At 36.8% G+C, this 18,439-nt stretch overlaps 1 protein-coding gene across 5 annotated transcripts in view; it reads left to right on the forward strand.

The window, feature by feature from the left end:
- The window catches only part of EML1 (EMAP like 1), a 122,056-nt gene that overhangs the window by 74,030 nt on the left and 29,587 nt on the right, over positions 1 to 18,439 (forward strand). For 2 of the 5 annotated variants that reach the window (XM_036383455.2, XM_036383453.2), the window contains exons 3-6: positions 1,209 to 1,341; positions 10,258 to 10,392; positions 16,730 to 16,758; positions 18,151 to 18,177. In XM_036383455.2, the coding sequence (XP_036239348.1) occupies positions 1,209 to 1,341; positions 10,258 to 10,392; positions 16,730 to 16,758; positions 18,151 to 18,177 (324 nt within the window). The remainder of the gene's footprint in view (positions 1 to 1,208; positions 1,342 to 10,257; positions 10,393 to 16,729; positions 16,759 to 18,150; positions 18,178 to 18,439) is intronic. The other 3 variants (XM_036383454.2, XM_036383457.2, XM_036383458.2) reach the window with 3 other exon arrangements.

The following is an 18,439-nucleotide window of genomic DNA, read 5'->3' on the forward strand; positions in this document are numbered from 1 at the left end:
TCAAGACAAAGTTTGTCTTGCAAGTTGCATTCTCTAGTAGACCATATATACTGACAATCTTCTGAAGGCACAGTTTTTCACATCTATCTTTTTGTTCAGTATGGGTGAACTTAGGGTGAACAAGTCAATAAATGCTCAGTGCTCCAATAAGATGTTTTTACAATATGACCTATAATTGTATACAATTGGTACTGTTTCAGTTTAGACTTTTATTTCTTTTATCCTTGGCAATCTTTTTGAAGAACATTTCATAGGTATTCTCCCTGCCATCCTCTCCAAGTTCAATGAAATTTTATGTTCCTAAAGTGACTTGTTACTGCTGCCTTCTCTCAGGTGGTGTTTCTCTGAACCCAGAGGCTTTTGGCATCTTTACAATGGCTTGTAATACAAAATCCTGTCAAATTTCAAGTGATTCAAGCTTTTTTCTCTGCTGCAGAGAGAGCACTAGTCATGTTTGTGTTTCAAGGCTATGATCCACAGTAGTATTTGTGTTGGTACTTATTGCTTGCAGTTTTAAACACTGTTTTTTGCAACTAACTTCTAACTACTTGAATTGGACTGTTCTGTTATTCTAATGTTAATTACAGCTATGACACACAGATCCTTTTTTTGAGCCAACATTTGATCAGAAGAATGTAGGTAGATAATGCCAGCTTATTACCTTCACTCCTCTGCTGATTTCAGTAGCTTTTTCTGAATAAAGGGTACAAATCCTTTCTGTCAAACATAAGCCCACCTTGTTTGAAAAAAGACCTTTTGGGGGAAGTAGAAATTTCTTAATAGATAATTTGCTTATGGAAAACCTCCAAGAAGACTGAGGGACACAGAGCAGGAATTTCTGGGATGACAACTTGCCTTCATTTCTAGCACTCCTCTGGATGCTATCCAGGTGGGCAAGAGACTGATGCTCTTTTGACAGAGCAGGATTGGTTTTGAGGACAACAACTACTTTTGTGCTTACCACTAAGCTCCTTAATCTAGGACAGAGTTTTTACTTGATAGGACTATTATTATTATGAATAATAATAATAATAATATTGTTTTTAAATTCCTCAATGTTAAAACCCTCATCTATGCTGAATTTGGCCATAGTGACACAAAAACGGCACACTACATGGAAAATGTAAAATATTTTAGTGTTGTTTGCTGAAGAAAAAACACAGAAAGGAAAATGAAGGCAATGACTTCATCTTACACTTGTTTTACAGCAAGACCACTGGTTCAAACCCTGCCTTTAAGGACTACAGTTAACAATGGAACTGTATTACCAAAGAAACCAAGTGGCTCTTTACCTTCTCCATCAGGAAGCAGAAAGGAGACTGTAACACCAGCAGCAAAAAGGTAGGTGTCCATGGGAAACCTTAGAACCACGGAATTGAAAACATGGTATAGCTCCTGTCTTAACCTGCTAGATATGTAGGTTTTCTTACTTGCAAAGCAGCAAACTAAATATTTAGTTTGGAAAGAAAAGGAGATGGATTTCATTCTAAGAGGCTTTTAATTTATTCATTCTAATTACAATTAAGGTTTTTGCCATGAGTATTGAAAGAATGCACAATGCTTGGTCTTACTGGTTTGTGTACATTTCTTGCTTTTAAGCATTTAGCATAGAGAGAATAAAGCATTTCTACTGTGCTGCTCCCCAACACAATGTGAAAAGTGGTGCAAGAATTCTTCGAGTAGCTAGTAGAAAATATATAGTGTGCAGAAAAACAGTGTTATCATTGCAAATCAGTATGTTATCTTTGGTGGTTTTCTCTCACTAACAAAATTATCATATAAACTGCATGCACAGGGTTAGCAGCATCTTAGGGAGGAGGAAAATTCTATGCCTAGCACATATTTATGCAAATGGAAACATCCATCTTTAGATATCTTATCATTAGCATGTATTAAGCCCTTTTAAAAATTACTGCTCTGTCCCAATTTGCTTTGTGTGTAGCTGTTTTTAAATATACTAAATGTTTTATATATCTGGGTTATAAGGAATGGAGTAGATTGGGTGAAGCAAGTTCAAGTTATATGTGGCAGTAATTGTGGTGCTAATCTGCTGTGTGGTATGTGTGTAAAAGATAATAGTGTGGGGTTTGGGGTTTAGGTTGGGGGATTTTTTTGTACATTTCTTTTGTGTGTCTCCTCATCTTTTTATAGTGATGATGCTGTCAGCTCTGAGGGAGGGTAAGTTGTAGCGATGGGAGCATTAACCTGCTAAGATCTGAGGTCTCTCTCTTAAAAAGATTTTTTCCTCAAAGGGAAATGGTGGCTAAGGATATGCCAGTTTTTGTTACTGTGTTGAAAGAGACTGATTTTCAAGAAACTCCAGGTTCTGTTATTGTAGAGTAGAGAGAAGTTACATTGTGCACAATTAAAATTGGAAAATACCATATTTGTTTATGTCACAAAAATGAACTCCTGTCAGCTCCTATGAGCTGGAGCTTGCTGCAGCTGTAGGCTTTGGCAGGCTGGTCTGAATCAGCCCTTAACAGAAGAGAAGGAAATCAAATACTGTCCAAGCTGTTCCGTTATTAGATTTGTAGAAGTTTGAAGATGGGTGAAAGATTTTCCTTTTAGAAAAGGGAGATATTAATGTTTACAAAGGAGTACTATTTAGTACGTGCTGAATTTTAAACCACATTTGTTCTTCACAAATTATTTTTTCTTAATAATTATCATAATTTCATTCTCCTAATTAAGTTTCAACTAGTAGTTATAAAACATACAAGAATTGGGAGACTTCACCTGTGTACAGAGGGTGTGATTCCTGAGTCTGTGCTCTGTCTCTAGGTCTCAGCATGGGACTTTCTGCCCCAGAGTAGGGTGGATGAAGTGCAGCTCAGGATCATACTCATGCTTTCTCTATTCATGGAGGCCTTTATGTAGTTCAGGTGTTTCATCTGGTGTTGCCTTGTAGGCATTATCCTAGCTTAGGACCCTGTAGATAAGTAGCAGCCTGTATCCCTTCCACCTGACCCATGTGCAGCCTGGATACCCAGAATGCCAGTGAGAAAGTCCTTAGAGAGCATCATTAGGGAGTATTTTTAGACTGTCTTGATTCCTGTGTGAGAAATTCTTCCACAGGCCAAGTATTTAGTGTCCTTTTATTATGCTTTGTCTCTTCACATTGCTGAAGAAGCTAGGCTGAAGGTGCTTTAAATATGCAGCATGAAAACGTGTATTCATTTTTGGAAAAGAAAAAAATATATGGACAGTTTTGCTGAAATAGGTGAGCACTTATTAAGAGTGCTTAGGAGGGTGGGATTGTTTCATGTCCTGGAAAAAGCAGTTGTAAATTCAGGTGCTGTACAATTATTGCTCCTTTCAAATGCTCTAAAATTCTGTATTGGTGTCTTTAATGTGAAAATGTACTTTATTGTTACCTTTATTAAACTATATTAAAGCACATTTCTATGCTTTGCCTATAAATGTACTTCAAGAGGAATAAAGTGGAGTGGTAAGAACCTCATTGATTAATTACTGTACAAAACATTTTTTTGGTAAATTATTCTGTAATCGTTTAATAGAGAACCTTGAAATAACTGGTTGGATTTCAGGGTTTTATAGTAAATGGTATAGTAAATGATATTCCACATATTCAGTATTCAAAGATAATACAGTAAGTGCTCCAAATATCTTTCTTATATACAGTCAAGTAGAATAATTCATTATGCATTCTTGATGATGAATTCAATCATACTTTGTATTTATACTGGACCCTTTTACCTTCAGGAAATGCATGTGTTTATGCATAAAACAGTAATGGAAATACATCAGCAAAATCAAAGAGCTTCCTTTTCAAGGGGTAGGACTTGTTTATTTGTATTGGAAGCTTCTCTCCATGTTGCACAGTTTACAGATGGTGGGAAATTTCAAGGTTTTTTTAGTTCTGATTTCTGCTAGGCAGTGCTCTTTTCTTATAACTGCTTCCAGAACGGTGGCTAATTTGTCGTGTAGGTATTGTCTAGCCCAAAGTATGATCATGTGACACAGCAGCTGTAAATAGTATTAAGTGTTTATAAATGTTTTTAAACTTAATTTTTACGTGAATGCTTTTAATAGTTTTTCCATACAACACAGATGCACAATTGAAAAGGTGGTGGAGTTTGAAAAATGAAAGTTAAAAACAACAGTAGAAAGGGAAAAAATATTTTTTGCTGAGTCATCTTCTAAACTTTTGATCTGCTGATCTGCTGTTGAGACTGACAAATATCTTCTAGAAAATAAATAGTAAAAAATAGCATCTTCCTTTTTTTTTATTACCTGTGACCATATATGCAAGAGAAAGTGCAGGTGAATTGAGTCTTTACCAAATGTTTTACTGCCTTATGAAAAGAGAGCTTACAATCAAATATTTTCTGATTCCTCTCTTCTCTTACACTTGGCACTGTTGGGGTTGAGACTGTGTGATGTCCAATTGAAATGACATCAGTCTGTCCCTTGAAACAGTTTGTTGTGCATTATTTATGTAAATATACGCAAATAGTCTGCATGGGGACTAAGTGTACATCCATACATTCTCCTGCTTAGAGATAGAAGTATTTACTGGTATGTCTGCAGACACAATCTCATTTCATACAATAGCTGTATTAAATGTGTTGGTTAACTCATTTGAACCCACAGGTTGGTATATGGCTTATCTGCCTTGCTGGATTACCAAGGAGATGTGGTTCAGAGTTCACTGCATTTTCTGATTTCCCATTTAATATTTGAAATGGAAATGACTTCTTCTGGCAGGAATATAAAATTGGAGGTAATAAAAAATGCTTGAGGCTGAAAGGGTGGAACTAGCAGGCTTTTATTTGAGTTCTGTCATATATTCTCTCAGTGACCTTATGCAAATCATTTAACCTCTATGCATATTGCTTTTCCTTATGTAAAACATGTATCTCTGGATATCAGTAGGTTCTTATAGGGCCTAATGTGATAATTAGATCCAGATCTTGCAAAGCATTGAGTAACCTCAACTGACTCTGGGTTCAATTAGAATTGAGGGCACCAAACCCTGCGTCAGCATTCAGATCTCACAGTCAATACCCAATTGTCCAGGTTAAGGAAGGACTGAAATACCTTGAATAAAGCAAAAGAACAAATCCAAAACATGGATCAACGGGATTATAAAAGTATATGGTGGTAATAGAGTGCAAGATAGAAAGCTTGGTGATGCTGGTGATACTGGGACCAAAAAGTGTGGTCAAGCACCAAGAGGAGCTGCTGCACTCAGGCTCTGGGGACCATGTGAACACAGCTCTGGGTGCCAGCCAGCTAACAGAGAGCTGGAGTGATTCTGAGATGGGCTGAACAATCACCTGACACAGATGGACAATCAAGAATTGCCTGGCTTTGAAAAGTGTTTCCACGTCATCTTCACAAGAAACCTTCCATCAGAGGATTTGATTGAAATTTTAAAATATTTACTAATTCTGTGATTTAGAAGTATATGAGCTATTTTGAGTAACAGCTTTCTGAATGCTGCCATAGTTTTATTCCAAACTTTGTGCTTAGAATAATTATTTGAAATTTTCATTCCGAATAAGATTAGTGTATTGTGAGCAGAACTTTCCCTTCCCCCTGCACTTTTTTTTCTGGCATTTAATGTGGCTTGAAGTTTGCTGCTTAACACTAAATTTGTCTTTGGAATTTGGCCAGTGCGTAGTAGTGGTGTTTTGTGTTCTTTATTAAAATCTAAGGTTTTGTGACTCATCTAGGATAGCTTTGTTTCCAAGAGTTGAGGGGGAAAAAATAAGTAAGAGAGGAGAATGCAGACAGTACCTTTCCCAGTAGGGATGCTGGTGCAGGCTGCAGGCTTGCACATACTTTGCCTTTCAAAAGGAGACAATCAGTCATTCTTTCTCCTCCAGTAGATTGCAAAGTATTACAATGGCACAAAACTCTGACAATGGAGATCAAAAGGAAGAAGCAGGAACAAAGAAAACATAAAGAGCTGTTTTTGCAGGGAGAATAAAATACTTTAATATGATAAATTCCTGTTCTTCTAAACTCTAAACACATGGCCCCTAGGAAATTGTTCAGTCGCCTGGAATTAATGTTGGGGGGCAGTGAGGGTTTGTAACTGGCACACACACAAATTCTGAATCAAACCTTCAATTAAATGCTCTGTGTAACACTCATCTCTCAAAGAAAATGTTTTAAAATATTTAGAATATAAATTAAAAAAGAAATCCCTCTCCATTGAACTTAGGGTGGGAAAACTATTACACCACTTCACAATATCTCTAACAATTAAAGTTATTAGTGCATTTTGCTCAGAGGCGCAATGAAATTAAAGTCATATGTTATTCCTGAGTTCATTCTAATTGATTTAAATGAGGGTCAGAATGAGTGCTAGACAAAATATTAATGCCATCAGTTTCTGTCTTAAGAGCATTGTGCACTGGTTTTTAATTTCTTTTATTAAAAAGCTTTTCTATTTTCCCAAGTAATTTTAGTAATAAGGTATATATCTTTTTAATTTTGGCCAGATTTGTTCACCACAATTCAGTAATGCAACTGCCTGAAACATTCATGCTATGCAGTGGTATATGTATGTATATATGAGGATTTATTTTCTTGTCTTTGTTGTTGCTTTTTTAATAGTCTTTGTCTTTTAGCTGGATCATCTGTTGTGTTCCTTCAGATAGCCTCTTTGATTTTTTTTTTTTTTTTTTAGTTTTATTTTTGAGTCGCTTTACAAATGATCAGTCTGTTGGGGCACTGCTGAGATTTTGTCATTCAAAGATACATTGGTGTTCTTAAATGTATGGTTTGAAATGATCAAACATCTAACTGAGTCAATAAGCACTTTGTTGTTTACTCTTGCACGTGACTTCATATCTTGAAAGCATGCAATTTTGTCCTTTAACGTAAGTCTTGTAAATGTCTTGTTTCCACATTTTATCGTTGCATTCACTTTTTATTCTGCTTTGTTTACGCACCTCTCAATCTGGATTAAGCAGGTCTGTGAATCTTCTCAATGCATGCAAACTGAAAAAGCCTGCTCTAAGGTGAGGGATCCTTAATAGCTTTGTAGTGTTGAATTTCAGTTGTTTTTCCTTTCCATTTCAATTCAACACATAGAAAGTGGCTGTTTTAGTAAAAGCATTAACATGATAGAACTGTAATTATTATTGCCATTTTTAACATTTCCAGAAATACATGTCTAAAACTTTCTCATCAATGATAAATGCATCACACAACTTAGATAATAATAACGTCAGTGACAGTATCTGCATTATTTCATACTAACATAATTTTATTATGGGAGTATTAGACGACATTGCTATCTCAAATAAGTTAAAAATTGTGCAACTAAATGTTATCTTCTTAAATAATTGCAAATGCTCTCCTTTCATATCACTAATGTGGAAGTCAAATTCTGGGATCCAGTTATACTCTTACAAAGCTGTAAGTTAAATGAGTATTTTCTGTCATTTAAAATTCTTTCTAGGGTGACAGTGTATCTCTACTGTAGCTGTGGATATAATCACTGCTGTTTAACAGTCTACCTAACAAAATGTGTATAATGCCAAAACTGAGTTAATATAATGGAATTATAATCCTTGTTTCCAACCACTAATACTTTTCATTGGGCTTTTGTTGTTGTTGAAATTTTAAAATAAAATTTGTCAGAAGATAGCATTACTAATTAGCTTAAGCAGTGGTGGACATAAATCATTACAGTTTAAAAGAATTTTACACCTGTGGTTAAAGTATTTTTTATACTGATATGAGACTTCATTATTCAGAAAGAAGATAGAATTAAACTTCTAAATTTTAGTCACACCCTTTCATTTCTTATCCTCCATTTCATCTTTTGAATGTTTACAGCTATAAAAATAAAACCCCAAGCAACATTAAAATTAGTTTCAAATTGTTTCTGTAACTTATTTTTTTTCTAAGATTAGTATACTTTGATAATGTCCTTAATTTAATTTTGGTGTAGGCTGATGTTGACGCCTCTTATCCTTAAAGAAGAAAATATGCGTCAACATAAGCCTACACTGAAATTTTCCTAACCAGGAAAGGATGTCAAAATAAAGATTTGATCCTGACAAATCACACAGGATGTTTCTGTAATTAATGTATTTAATAGTGGAAGGCACATGCTAATAAAGCTATTTAATTTGGAATAAACATTTTCAGCATCAAAATTTTATTTTTTAACTGGAGTAGTATTAAATTGGATGATGTTATGAGATGTGGGAAGAATAGTTAAATATTAACAGTAAATTCTTTAATTTACTAGAGAAGGTTTTTTCATGCATTTGACATTGAGATGGCTTGGATAATGTTAGTTTAGTGTAGGAAGTACACTTCTGAAATTAAGACAGAACTAAATTCTTATTGCTGCCTTTTCTCTTCCCCTATGAATGTATTCTGTTCTGTCTTTGTGTAATTTTGCATTCTGCTTGCTCTCTTACATTTCTTTCTCCACAGAAACACTATTTTTTTAATTTCAGCCTAATCATTTGAAGCTTGTTTTTATTACAAGAATGCAGCACTGAACATCTGTCCTACCATCGCATGTACCAGAAGGTTTTTTTGTCAAGCTGCCTGAGATGCACCTTAACATGCAGATCCGCCCTGGATGGGCACTGGCTTCTTTTCAGAAGGGCCATTTCTTTCCAGAAAGACTCTGGTTCAGGTGTTCCCATCGTTTCTGTAGCTGAGTCTGAGTTGATTATTCCCCTCCTTGCTGGTAAAAAGACATGGGGGAGCAGAAATAAGTTTGGGGTTTTTTAAAGCAGATAGTGTACAGTTGCTAAGCTAGGTGTTTTTTGATCAGACAGAAAAGTCTATCTTGGTTCCTCTAGTTATGGAGAGCCAACTTACACCATACATGAAGTAGGACAGAGCCAGATGAGCTGACTGAGATGACAGGGTAGGGATAGCTGTTAGGGACTGCTGGGGAGGTTTGGAGTAGTCCTCAAGAATGAGTACTCTGGTAAGCAGAACATCCCTGAGGGTGAATGGAGGCTAAGGGGAAGGTGGCTGGGGATGAAAAAAAGTGTGACTAGGATGCTGCTGGCCTTAAAGGAGCAAGTACTGAAGTTTTCACAGTGGGGGGATGGAGGTTGTGGTTGAGATTTGGGTGGAGAGATGTGAACTGGAAAGCAATCATTGGTGTCCCTGGTTTCTGGGTGAGAGAGCTGCTGAAGGTGGTTATTTAGTATGGGGATTTTATAACTTAAAGGGGATATTTTCATTGTTGTTTCTGCAGAGGAGAAAATAGTACAGGACTGAAATGGGGGGAAATGAGACCATGCTTGAGTCCTGTCATTCGCCTGCTGCCATGGGGGTGATTCCTGCCTCAGTCTGGGTACTGCTGCCCGAGCCTCTGTGCTGCAAAGGGCCTGCAGCAACCTGTAAAGCATTACCTGCTTTGGGGCCTCACCCTTAGCTGCTCCCTCTCTTGCTAGGAAGCACTGCTTTAGGGAGAAGTGCTTTGGTCAACAATTTGTCTCCTATAAGGTGTAAGTTCTGAATGAGCTTCTTTTAATTTACTAAGTAGCACTGCTTGTGTTTTGGCTCCCATTTTTCCATCACAGAGAGCTGGGTGTCTAAGGGGTGCCATAAAGTCACAGAGGAGTTCCCTTGATAGCTATCTTGGCAGGAAGGATGGTTGAAGAGTGAGAGGGTAGGGTGAGCTTTAAGCCTTGGAGAAACCTCCTGTCAGGACATGTGGGGAATATAATCTATTCATAGATGTAACTAGGAAGCATACATTTTTGTCAACAATAAAAAATGCAGGCTAGCTCGCCATTAATTGCAGTTTGGAATATGTTAAAACTAGCTTTGAACCACAGAGTAATTGATATTGGATGAAGACCCAAAGTTAGCTTGCTTGTGTTCAAATTTTGACATACTTTTGGCATTCTCTGTAGTCTGGCTGGAAATGTCAGGCAATACTTTCTCTTTAAATCTTTCACTTCTTCGTAAGAGAATCCAAAAGCTCAGAAGTATGGAGCGGTAGTCAGAGATTTGAAACGTGACTCAGAAAAGTGATTGCAACTACTCTATGAAATTGGTTTAGCCCATCTTCTGTTTTATGATTAAGAAAAAGTAGTATGTTTGTCTCTGTTGCATGAGATACTCACCAAAATTCTTACATAGGCTCTTTACCAAATCAAGTAAAGATTTTTTTTAAAATCATAGTTATTTTTTTAGGGTTAGTGTTCTACTTGATACATTTTTCATAAATATTTATTGTAGAATATATAATTTTACAAGTGCCACTGTGAAACTTGCTCCTTGTTTTATTAGCACCATTAAGAGAACCAGTTCAGCTGAGCGTGTGTCCCCAGGAGGTCGGAGGGAAAGCTATGGAGATTCCAAAGGGAGTCGCAACCGCACTGGTTCCACCAGCAGTTCATCTAGTGGTAAAAAGAACAGTGAAAGGTAATGTCATCTAAGTACCTATCCCCTTTCTCTGCCTCCTGCTCTAATAATGAAATTAGTTTCTTTAGTGAACTTAGTTTTTCTTGTTTAAAATATTGGAAGCTTTTTTTTTACAAAGCTCCAATTCTTGGACCAAAGTATATATTAAAACATTTGAAATAAAACAGGTTTTCATATTTAGATTAAATTTATTTGCCTTATTTCTAAACTATAAACAGTGTGAGAACTTAGAGTTTCCCAGGAAAGTTCATAATTATTAAACATGCCTTTTCTGATATCTTAATGGATTTCCTTGGTCTTTATATTCCTGACAAGTACTTCTTTGAGTTTCTGATTATGGTGCATTGACCCCAGCTGGCATCTAGGTATCACACAGCCATTCACTTCCTGTCCTCCAGTGGGAGAAGAAAATAGGAAGACCAGAAGTGAGAAAACTCATAAATCAAGATAAAGGTAGTTTAAGAAGTGAAGGAAAGAGGAAGAAAAACCAAAACAATTGCTGAGAAGCATTCAGTTACCCCATCCCACATGTAGATTGATGTCCAGCCAGTCTCTGAACTATGAATGCCTTGATCTGACAGCCAGATGAAATATAAACATAGAGAGAGGTTTACATGCAAGTACTGTTCAATGAAGCAGAATGAAGTGATGCCTATCTCTGTGTATCTTTGATCATGCTTCTCTGTATTGCTGACAGCACAGAGAAAAGAGGATATCTTGTCCGAGGGTTTCAGACTTAGGATAGCCTAGAACAAATAGCTGTTTCATTGAGGTTCATCAGTATTGTCAGTATAGGTCAAGCAGTTCTCTCCTGTATTTCCTAGTCAGAATTTAGTTTCAGCCATTTCACTTGACCTGTTCTATTGCAGTTTCCTTTGCAAGAAATGGTGTTGATGGTACTGTTTCACTGTCTCACTGATGATGTGGCCACAAAAACACATTGTTAATGAATCTTGACTAATAACTTAATTTACCTGCTCCCTTTGGGCATCAATGCCATTACACGAGTCATTGTCAATGTTGTGGCACAAAATGATCCTTTAGCATATTTGCTTGAGTAAGGAGTGACTGAGCTGGTTGTGTACTATTTTACAACCCAAATATGGGTGATTACATTATTAATAGCTTGGTTTCTGGCCTATGTTTTCAGCTATGAAGCAAGACAGCAAGTGTTCAAACTATGGAACTTAGAATAAGTTATGGATTGGGATAAAAGGGCAGACTAGTAAGAGTGGCTCTTTGTGCTGTTTGATACAAGCTGCCTGAACAGGAGGAAGTGCAAGGGGTCTTTTAGAGGCAGCTTGAAGCAGCCTCAAAGTCACAGGCCCTGGTTCTTATGGGAGACTTTATCTACCTGGACATCTGCTGGAGAAGCAACACAGCAAAGCACAAACAGTCCAGGAGGTTCCTGGAAAGCATTGATGACAACTTCCTGTCACAGGTAGTGGAAGATCCCACAAGGAATAGTGTGCTGCCTGACCTTGTGATAACAAGCAGGGAAGGCCCTGTTGGAGATGTGACGGTTGGAAGCAGCTTTAGTTGTCATGACCAAGAGCTGGAGTTCAGTACCAGGAGGGGATGAAGCAGGGCAGCAAGTAAGATTTTAACCATGGACTTCAAAAGAGTTAACTTTAGCCTGCTCAAGAGTCTTAGAAAGAATCCCATGGGAACAGGACCTGCAGGGAAGAGGGATCCAAGAGAGTTGGCTGATATTCAAAGATCACTTCCTCCAGGCTCAAGAACCATGCATCCAGATAAGCAAGAAATCAGAAAAAGTGGGCAATAGACCTGCATGCATGGATAAAGGAGAAGGTGTTCTGGTGGACAACAAGCTGTCCATGGGTCGTGTCCAAGTGCATCCTTGTGGCCAGGAAGGCCAGTGGAATCCTAGGATGCAATAGGAAGAGCATTGCCCACAGCTTGAGGGAGGCAATCCAATTAAAAAATATCATGAATTGTCAAGGTTGGAAGAGACCTTTTAGATGATCAAGTCCAACCATCCAATTCTGCCCTTCTACTCAGCCCTGGTGAGGCACATCTGGAGTGCTGCGTCCAGTTCTGGGCTCCTCAATACAAGAGGGACATGGAGCTCCTGGAGTGAGTCCAGCAGAGGGCTACAAAGTTGATCAAGGAACTGGAGCAGGTCTCTTACAAGGAAAGGCTGAGGTAGCTGGACCTGTTCAGCCTCAAAAAGACAACTGAGAGGGAGCCTCAGTGATGTCTACAAGTATCTGAGCAGAGGGTGTCAAGATGGAGCCAGGCTCTTCTTGGTAATGCCAAGCAATAAGTAGAGGCATGGGCAGAAACCGATGCACAGAAATAGGAGGAAAAATGTTTTTACCATGTGGGTGACTGACTGAGCACTAGAAAAGATTGTCCAGAGAGATTGTGGGGTCTCGCTTAGTGGAGATATCTGAGAACTATCTGGACACAATTCTGTGCCATGTGCTCTGGTACAACTTTGCTTGCTCAGGGAGGTTGGACCAGGTGAACAACTGTGATCCCTTCCAACCTGACATGTGACTCAGTGAAAGGCTTAGAAAATTAAAGGAATAATGAAAAAATTTAAATACTCTCAGAGAAAATGTTATAAAATTGTAACTAAGGAAGATGTAATATTTACGCAAATTAATACCTTCTTTGCATTCTGCATCTATGCATGAGAATGAAGTTTTGATAAGCCAACAGAATTCCAAAGGACTGGGCCTTCTGGTACTTATGGAAATTTGACTCTATCTTAGCATCTGAATTTTTTTTCCCTTAACATTTTTGTAAGATAATTATAAGAAAAAATAACTAATAGATGTGGGTTTTATTTTGTTTCTAAGATTTTTGTACTTCAAGATTTCTAGAAGACAAATGTAACTGAAAAAAACTTACTGTAGCAATCCATAATATCCATAAATAAATATTAATTTTGAGAGGAAAAACAATCTATTATTAGTTTACTTAGGAACAAAGTGTCTCTCTGCATGTGCAGATTTGAACAAAATCTCTCTACCCTTGTAGAGAATGTATATCTGCACACATCTGAATCAGCAAACCAAGCATCAACAATCTTGGGGACAAGTGAGCCTGAAAGGTTTGAAAGGCAAAACCAAGCAAAATCCATAATGACCAGTGAAGGGACAGCTAAAAAGCCAGCTCACTCTAATTTAAGCTTCAAATTCTGTGAAGTGTTGCAATGGTGTGTAACTTCATGCAGCTATTTTGCCTTGGTGAAGTTATTAGCATGGAGCTGCTGTTTTCTGTATTGATCTCCTTTAAATGGTTGGATTTTTTTTCCTAAGGCTTTGCTTTTTATATTACATCTGTATATTACATCTTTATATTATATCTGTGTATAACTTTCTACTCTCACACATATCAAATTGTATCAACAGCCATTATGTGATTACCTCGTTGATTAAAATAACTTTATCTCCTATAAACAAAACAAACATCTTATGGATAGTTTTTGTTAAAAAACCTAGTTTCTATACTTAGATGGGTAGACTTTTTTCTGGAATATGAAAAGTGATTATTTCACCTACCAATGGGGGATCTCATTGCTTATCCAATTTGCTGTAGTAATTTAGTAAAGTTTTTGTAAAAGTTTTAACAAACATGATCTTACAGTGTCCTTGCTCTGTGTTTTTATATAAATTTTTATATAAAAAACTTGCATTAAATCAAGTGCCCAAAAGATGAATTCAGTGTGTGTTGTGCAGTGGAAGATCTACAGGTCAAAATCTAAAACAATACAGTGCTTTGCAAAGTCAGGTTTATGGATATATCTCTGATCCTGCTACCTGTTTAAGGTGACAATTATATGAAATTAGTTATATGTTAAAGCTACTAAACAGGTGAAGTGAGACTATTAGTTTATTCACTTAAATTAAGGAAAGCTATGACTTCTATGAGCTATATAGATATACTGTATGCTTGAAAATTTATTCCAAATTAGCTGACAAATAAAAACATTGCAACAAAATAATGGTTATCTGCAAAATGTTTTGGTTTTCCTCTAAGGTTGACTGCTGTACTTGAGATGCATTTTTAATTTTTATACACTATTTCAACAGAAACTCAATGGTTATGTCATTTTGCAATTGTTAGGCCACAGAGGGTTGAAATCACTCACTTAGGATTTGGGGAGAAGGTCCAGCACACAAGGCATGCAATGGTTAAATAAAGTGCAAGTATTCCAAGGAACTAATCAAGAGCACGTGTTAGATTACCTCAACTGGTGTTTGTGATGTTGGCACCACTGTGAAAACAGTCGTTGTATGATTAGAGACTTTTCCCCTCATTCTGTCCCATGCAGCCTGTTCAGCACCCCAGCTTTCACCTCCCTGAAGAATGAGTGTCCTTATCCTGTGGAAGAGGCTGGCTAAAGACTTGCCTCATGCTTCCTCTTGAAACTGAGCAACCATGCAAAATACAAAGCAAGAGTTATGGGAAGGAAAAAGATGATTCTGTACACTGGGACTAAGACTGTCCCTGAAAGCTGACTGTATGTGTGAAAGAGTGAGGAAGAGTGTGTTAACCTGACCATCTACTCACAGTCTGTTTGTATCCTTGAGCCCTTTGCATCCCTTCCAGCTTGAGATATTCCATGACTTTGTTTTTGAAAGCCTGTAGCGTTGTAGGCTGTTATGCAAAGCCAGAATGCTATAGAAAGCTCTTTCAAGAAGCTTTAAGCATAAGGAGATGACCATAATCTCCCATGCTACTGTGAAGTGTCCCTACTCCTGTAGCTGTCAGCCAGGAGTAAGCCTTCCTGAGGGCTAGTTAAGTAGGATGTGACTCAAGTTCAGGGAAAAGGGTAGTCAGAGCTGTGTGTGGTTAGGGTTTGTATAATTAGGAAGTACAGATGATTTGCTTTATTACTGTCATGAATCAGCCTTTCACATTTGCCTGATTAGCTTGAATAGGTCAGCATGGTCTGTTCAGAGCTAGGGACTGTTTGGTCTCTAATATGGCAGCATTTCTGACTAATGCTTCATCCCATAAAGTTTTTTTGTTTTCTAAAAATATATTCATTTGTAAGAGAAAATGTTCATCTTGGTGTTTACAATGGCAGCACATCATTCTATTTATCTAAATGACATTGGCTGTGTATGCCAGCTTGAAGCATGTATTTTGATGCATGATTAACACAAAGGCTGATAATATGGAAAGTTGCTAAATCAGGAGTAGAATCAGAATTAATTTGGTTTGCTTTGGGTTTATCATTAAGTAAAATATTATTCTCAATATAAGTGTCAAACTAAAGCAAAGGGAAAAATACAATAGAATTATTTGCTACATCTTTCATTTTAGTGAGAGAGAATCTTTTATGCTTAAAAAAACCTGTGTGCAAAAATCCGACACAGTCTTGTTTCTTTTTTTGATTTCTCCTTACTGCCCACTGCAGTCTAGAAGAGGGTGTTGAGATGGCATCAAGCTCTAGGAATGCTCCATACTTCAGCATTTCTCCATCAGAATGATGGGGGGTTCACCCATTTTGAGATCACCCTAAGAAACTTAGAGCAGTTATCTTATACTTCAAAAATTTTATTGCATTAAAAAAGAGGGAACTGGGAAGAGAAATAAGTGCATAATATAACTTTGTGTCCCTTCCATTCTTCATCAGAAACAACACTTTCAAACTTGATTTACAGGGGCAAAGGGCAAAAACAACAAATGACTAGAAACAAATTTCTTGACAAAGGTTCTTTCCTTTTGGCCAGGGTAGTACTATCCAGAGAGCTTCTCAACATGCTGTATGTATTTTCCCCTCGAGTTTTCCCAAATATTTTCTCAAGACAAAAAGAAAAAACCCATTTCCAGTTGTCTTGCAGGCAGCTGTGCAGTGACAAATAGAAGACATTTTAATCATGGTTATGTGCTTTCTGTGTTTTATCAAGTACTGTCATTCACCCAGGAACAACGGGGCAGTTCCATGTTTTATGTGAAGTCTTTGGAAAAAGCAGGATTCAGACTTTGATTTGCTCCTTAAATTCAGGCTGGAAACCAAAAATGATACAGCTGCTCATGGCCAGTTTCTGTGTTCTCCTGTAATTTGACTAACTTCACAGAAGAAGAGAATTTGGTAGTTAGTAGAGGAAGATCTATAATTTTGAGAATGTAATGAGAATTGAATATAAAGTGCAATCAAGGATGTTTACTGTTTTCAGTTGTTTTTGCCTGGGGAGTTACTTTGTAAATAATTTAATTGAAAAAGTATTTTTATTCATACATACATTCAACAAAAATTTATTTTATTTTTAGTTTTATGTCATATTGATACATATACATGTGCAGACTGTATGTGCATGCTTTTAAAATAGTAATTTCTTCATTATTTTCACAGCAAACCCAAGGAACCAATGTTCAGTGCAGGTAGGAACTTTTCAAATTTTTAAGCAGATAGTAACTGTGATTGGGTTCCCCCACTAGCCCCCTTTCTTCTGTGGCTGCCTAGAAATTGGTATTGGGAATCTAAACATGATATTTACAGGCTGCTGCTGATATAGTATTAAAAAGTTGATCAGTTCACTTTAGATTTTATTGATGCTAGAGATTTATTTTACAGTTGATATTCTTTGTAAGAAGACAAGGACAAAAAAGACCATGTCTTCTTACTCCGTATATGTTTTCTCTTTCAAAGCAATATTAAGGTTTTGGTAATTAAAGCAGTGCCAAGTTCATGTTAATCATAAAACAGTTTCCTCTAAAGATTGCTACATCTGTCCCAAAGCCTTGTAATGTAATTTGTCAAATTACAAATAAAAAGGTGGTTTGTTACTACAGTTTTGGTAATCTCTCTTTAATTTGAAAAGCACTTCAATTTTTTCCAACTTAGGTACTATCCCTGCTGAAAGATTTTGAAAGTGAAATAGTAGGTGTAAGTGAAAGCAGTGTTTGTTCTTGTCATTAAGCAGTTAAAAGTTTTGAAGAGTCTTAATAAAAATATGAAGCTGAGTAGTGTATACCACAGTGATTTTTGTTCTGAAAAGTCAACAATAACTAAAATAAAGATTCCTTTTAGCAAAATAGGGAAGGGGAAAAAAGTGTTGATTTATCAGATGTATTGTATTATTTTTAAGCATAGTTCTGTGACAGTAATCATACATTAAGCTGAAAAAGTTGGAGATCTTTTGTTTACTGCACGGATTGATCAGCATCCAATAAAGCTTTTAAGCCATATTTCAAGGTTTAATGTAACTGATTTTGAAGTCAATAATACATGAAATTAAATAAGCACTTTAATCTCTAGTGACAATATATTCATGGTTCACGCCCCTTCCATAAAAACTGATGGTTTAGAAAAGGAAAACTTCTGATTTGCACATAATATGCTTTCCTTGCCTAATATTTCTCCTTCCTTTACACCATGTAAAAAAAGGTGTTGTAATATTTTTTCTTCTGCCACTTTTCCCATAGATAAAGTCAGTAATTAAACAGATGTGACACTACATTGATGTCCTTCTCACCTAGACAAAATTCCTACTGAAATGAATACTTTTCCAAGAAGGTTATACTTGGTATTTTACTTAAGTATATGGTTGCATAATGGAGTTTAAGCCAGTGTTTTAATGGTAGAATCAGAGGCCCCTAACTGAGGAAGGAGGTTTAGAATGTAATTCAGTGTATGGCTCAGTGTTTTGTCAAGCCCCAGGTTAGCCTGCAGCAGACTAAGACTGGACAGCCTCTAGAGCAGGTATTTAGAGAGTTATTGTATTCAAACACATCTTTATCTAGCCCTTCTGTCTCTGTCTCTGTAATCACAAGGGAAGCGCCGTGTGACACACTGCAAAGGTAGGCTTCACTTCCAAAACCTCATAGCTCTCAAAGCAAAATGGCTCTGGTGGGATAAAAACTCACTATATATACAGCTGTTTTCTAACTTGTGTGCATTTTGCAATGTTAAAACTTTTCTAGTTCTTTTGAGTGAAACAAAATGTTATATCATTTATTATACAATCTACTGAATTATAACCCTCAGGTGCACTTTAATTGTAATAACGGGTTATAATTTACATTCCTGCGGACTTAGTCCTAAGAATTTGAATTTAAAAAA

The sequence above is a fragment of the Molothrus ater genome, chromosome 6, assembly GCF_012460135.2.
Source record: "Molothrus ater isolate BHLD 08-10-18 breed brown headed cowbird chromosome 6, BPBGC_Mater_1.1, whole genome shotgun sequence".
Lineage (NCBI taxonomy): Eukaryota > Metazoa > Chordata > Aves > Passeriformes > Icteridae > Molothrus > Molothrus ater.